Raw genomic sequence first — 5,086 nt, forward strand, 5'->3', positions numbered from 1 at the left:
GGTTTTGGTCCAATGTATCCAGTGCACTGGACCCGATCAGATGGTGACACGTGTCTAAAAATGAATACATGTCATCATCTCAATGGATCTAATACTACTAGACCTAAGTCAGACCCAAAAAGAAAATGAAATAAAGGCATATATGTAATGATTAATTGGTAGAGGCTGATTAGCATTAAATGGGGATAAGGCCAAGGTGGTAGGAACAATAATTAGAAGAGGGACCATAGTCTAAATTTCATTTAAAGTCTCACACGACTATGGTGAATTGACACTAGCAACATTGAATGGGTTGAGTTTTGAGAAATAGAAGCCAACTGGAATGTGGCGAGCGATGGTGATCCATGGTTGGGTGGTCCTCTACAAAATGACTTTAATTAGAGTGCACCAAAAGAAATATGATGATCTCTAACAAATTCAATCAAATTAAAAAAAAATATCAAGTTCGGGTCAACTTGCTATTTTGACATATATATATATATATATATTTATATATCAAGATCTTCAAGATCTTCTTTCTTTGAGTAATTCCGTGACAATGTCAATATCTTGAAGAATTTACATCAATAGATTAAAAAGAACATCATGGCCATCATATTCTTAAACTGAAAGGCTATAATATTCTCACTTCAAGCTAACAATATCCTCTCTATTTCACTTCAAATGAGAATAGTCTACTTTTCGGTGATGATTTTATTTTCTAGATCTAACTGTATATAAAGTAGCATCATTTATAATATTTAATCTAAACTATGATATAGATCTATTTTAATAATGCAATTTGAGTGTCCTAAAATTTTTAAAAATAATTATGAGAGTGGATATAACTAACTAACTAACTAAATAAGAATAATTACAACTATTCTTGGACTTTATTCTGAGTAATTATACTATCAACATTATAGAAATTAATTAGCAACTAGCAACCACTATAAATAAATTCATTCAGTACGTATTGTACTCATTTTCAGCTGACTGTCTCCAAATGAAAGAGAACCATTTTGCTCATAAAGGCCAAACGAATCAATTTATGACACAATTCAGCAAAAAAAAAAAAAAATTTATGACACATAGAATTGCCTAAGGTAAACCATTCCCTAGAAAAAGACTTTGATTAAGAGAGAGAGAGAGTGTGTCATTGACATGTTTGCAAAAGACTCTAATTTTCTTTTGGTATTCATCTTTGTATCAAGCATGAAAGGCCCTCATACAATCTAAAGAAACTAAAGAAATGTTACTTAGAAACTATGACAAATTTCTCCTTATAGAACCTGAAATTATTATTTTAAATTAACTAAATATATCATTTCTGATCTCCAAGATTCTCATTCTGCAGGTACTTGAGCACTCCATAAGCTACTGTTCCAGCAACAAACAAGAAGACTGTTGGAGTGAAGGATGGATACAAATACTTCACAAAGAATTTATCCCACTCTTCTGGCAGGAACCCTGTAAATTCAAATTAGCTAATCAGTTACACAATACAAGAAAAATAAATGATAATAACTAAGATAACCCAGAAAAAGATCATTTGCCTGATTTAGGATTTTTTTTTTTTTTTTTTAAATTGAAGGCAACCATACTTGAGAAGAAATTGCTTTTGTTATATGTTTGGAGGCAATAGAGCACAAGTGTTCTACTTTATGCTCCATCAATCGCAACTTGGCAAACATTTTTCTCCCTTATGAAGTAACTAAAGTTTAAAATGAAAAACAATTTGACACATGACATACTGCAGTTGGTGGAGCATGAAGTGGATATTAAAAATAAGATGAGGATTTATATTCAGACAAATTGGGACGGAAGGAGTATATTATTAACTTTAATCATATAATTATAAGTCTATAAAAGCGCCTATGTTTCCTTATACAAGAGCTTTGAAGCAACTTAAAAGAATAGTGAGAAGCATTTATAGGTATATGCTTTAAAGAAAGTGAAAATATGTTGTTGGCTGAGTCAATGCTCTCCAGCATGTGTGACCAGTCCCAACAAACTTGGATATGCACAAATAAAAATAAACCGAAATCTAACAGGCAGTAAAATGCAAAATGGGCACTATGAATTAATTTGAAATCTAACATGAATGTAAAAAGTTAACACCAGTTATTGTACTAAACATTTAGAAACAATGAATTCAGCCATTAACCCCAAAAAATGTCTCATAGACTCCAGAATGGTAGGAGAACTGTAAAAAGCTTATGTAAACTCAGTGACTTTAATGCAAGTATGGCTCAAACTCATTAGTGCAATAGCTAAAAATCAGCTTCCAAACAGGTTAACAGAACTGCTGCACCAGTTGCCTCTAATTAAATAAGGAATGGCCTCAGCATATTCAATGTTGAAGTTACTTTGCAAGCCATATTCATTGCTGAAAATTTATTTTGCATCCATGAGACCATAATAAATGCCTTTGTATTGTGGGCTAAATTGAAGTAGTTGATAGTCTTTTCCTGAGTAATTTAATCATTGTAGGCGTAGCCACAAGCCCACAAGGATGTTGTGGCAAATTTGAGAGGTGGGAGGAAGGTATTTTACAATTCATCTTCAGAGAGTTTGAGGGTTACAAAACTGTTGGTTTTTGAACTAGACAAATTTAGAGACAAGAGAAACCTATACTATCTTCAGATAAGAAATACATAGCTAGCAATCCTTAAAAACACAATTTTAGATGCTAAGACCATCCAGGTCAAAATTGGGTCCAAAAACTAAAGCAGTACAAGTCCTCTATGGAAAACAAAAAAGTTATAGAATATGCAAAAATCAATTAGGTGAAAAACTTAACTGAAAAGCCAAAAGATACGTAGATGAAAATATTTATTAGCAACAACCCTAATACATAAATGAAATGCCTTATCCAGATCCACAACAGGTGTGGTAAGGGATCAAACAGCTCAGCATAAAATTGGAAAAGAAAAGTATTCACCAACCAGATAGCCAGTATCAGAATAACAATAGGATTATAAATGAAACTTGCATTAGATGTTTCAAAGAGGTTTCAGTAAAGTCATAGCTAGACTACACAACTATGGTAGGTAAAACGAATTAGGTAGTGATAGTATATAATTGAATGAAACCAGTCTACATAAAGAAATAGGAAGAGGAACCATTTATGATTGAAAAAAGACCCAAATTGGCTAAGGAAAATGCTAAAACTATTACCAATTTTACTGCAAAAGACTTACAAATTGACGTGATAATGAATTTAAGTGTTATTTTAACAACTTAGGGTCCGTTTGGATATCGATTATTTTGCTAAAAACTAAAAACACTATAGTAAAATAATTTTTAAATGTGTGAATAGTAATGTGAGACTCATTTTTAATGAAAGTTTGTGTGAAAAAAGAGGTTTGTGGGTCCCATGAACAGTGCACAGGACCCACTGACAGACACATTTCAATGCAAAATTTGCTGGTCAAAGAGGTAATGAATTTCGTGCACAGTGCACGGGACCCATTAACAGACAATATTCCACGTGAAAACACTGTACTCAATTAAAAAAAAAAAAAAAAATGCAAACGCTGAAACGCTGCCTAGAAATGCAATCCAAACGCTACCTTAATAACTAAATGTATGAATTATTTTTTATTTTTTATGATTAACGCCACACTAATTTATAAAGCTTATGCAGTAAAATTTGTAATATTTGTAACATTACTCATTGGCTAAGCTAGCAAACCCTCAATAATGAACTAATTCAAAATCTCAATCCCCAATCCCAATTTGTTTCATTTTTCCATTTTGGCCCAATTTGGATGATCTGAACTCTTAACTCTTTATAAGTTATAACTAAGTTGAATTCCACCAAATCCTAACTTAATTTCCAGAAATCCCAGCTGAACTACCGCAAGGCATACCAATCAAAAAAGCTGCTCATCTTCAAAATAAGTAGCCAAAAAACATCTACAATCCTTGAAACTCTATGCCACAAGGCCCAAAACCATACAAACAACAAGATACCTATATTGCTATAACACAATTTCAAAGCCTAATTTATAGTACACTCCCACTACTAAAAAATTTCACATTCAACATTAGTGTCAACAATTTTCAATCCTATAACAAATAAAATACATCAAGACCCACAACCATGCAATAAAAAAGATACCAATAACACAATTTCAAAAGGCCAATTCAGAATACACTTCCACCACTAAAGAATTTAATGCATTCAACAATTCAATTCATACCTGAAGCAGCGAGAGCAATGCCCTCGACAAGAATGATCGCACCAAGACCCAACCAAGTAAGAAGAAAAGCACTCTCATTCCTACTGTTCTCCTTAGCCTTAGACTTATCTTCTTGGTCCACAAAAGCAGCTGGTTTCTCAACCGGTGACCGCCTAATTATCGATGCTCTCTCTTTTTTACTCTTCTGCTTCTTGTTGCTAGTGACACTAGCACTCAAATTTAGTTTACTAGAAGGTGATGATGATGAAGAAGAACCAAACCCCAGACCAGGTGAGCTGGTTTTCTTTGGTGGGGTTGGTTCAGAGGTTGTCTCATTGAGGTTGGTGTTGGGTTTTTGGGTTTCTGAGGGGTTTTGAGACTTGACAATGAGTTTGAGTCTTGTGGGGGAGTTGAGGTGAGGTGTGTGAGGAAGATGATGATGATAAGGTTTTTTTGTGAAGGAAGTTGCAGGGTGGAGATGTAGCGCCATTTTCAGTTTAGTTGGTTAAGGAGGTGTTGGGTTTTGTGTGGTGGTGTTTGTTTCTGATAATGGCATTGGGCTCCCCTGAAGTTTTTGACAATAGCACATGCCACCCATGTGGTTTATGATAATTTAGACTTTCCTCAACATCTATAGTTTTCTATTTTAGGAAGCTGCCTTTTTTTCTTTTTCTTTTTTTTTTTTCAACCAGAATTTGCTTAAGGAGATAAAATGTAAATTTGTAATTAGGGCAACATTATTTATATATGGATTTAGTGCAACATTAGATTACTTGGATTCCCACTTTTATCATGTATTAATCACAACGTATTACTTCAACATTAATTAAAAGAATTATAAAAAATTTTGTGTCACCCATTTCTTTTATAAGAAAATTAGAATAAGACATAAAAAAAATCTTGTAGCTTAACTAATTGGC

The 5,086-nt window shown here is 33.2% G+C and overlaps 1 protein-coding gene across 1 annotated transcript; it reads right to left on the minus strand.

The window, feature by feature from the left end:
• Positions 1 to 1,076: 1,076 nt before the first annotated feature.
• On the minus strand, positions 1,077 to 4,756 carry LOC115958917 (protein LOW PSII ACCUMULATION 2, chloroplastic). Its single transcript, XM_031077181.1, has 2 exons — positions 4,188 to 4,756; positions 1,077 to 1,449 (listed from the first exon to the last, which is right to left on the minus strand). Exons 1-2 carry the CDS (start codon positions 4,654 to 4,656, stop codon positions 1,304 to 1,306), a joined length of 615 nt encoding a protein of 204 aa, XP_030933041.1. The 5' UTR covers positions 4,657 to 4,756; the 3' UTR covers positions 1,077 to 1,303.
• Between the last annotated feature and the right edge of the window lie 330 nt (positions 4,757 to 5,086).

The sequence above is a fragment of the Quercus lobata genome, chromosome 9, assembly GCF_001633185.2.
Source record: "Quercus lobata isolate SW786 chromosome 9, ValleyOak3.0 Primary Assembly, whole genome shotgun sequence".
NCBI classification, from domain to species: domain Eukaryota; kingdom Viridiplantae; phylum Streptophyta; class Magnoliopsida; order Fagales; family Fagaceae; genus Quercus; species Quercus lobata.

Excerpts from the sequence above, each read along its gene's own strand:
- LOC115958917 (XM_031077181.1), bottom strand. The coding sequence starts at position 4,656 with ATGGCGCTACATCTCCACCCTGCAACTTCCTTCACAAAAAAACCTTAT. Across the intron at positions 1,450-4,187 it reads CATTGCTCTCGCTGCTTCAG|GGTTCCTGCCAGAAGAGTGG; the intron begins GTATGAATTGAA and ends TTGAATTTACAG.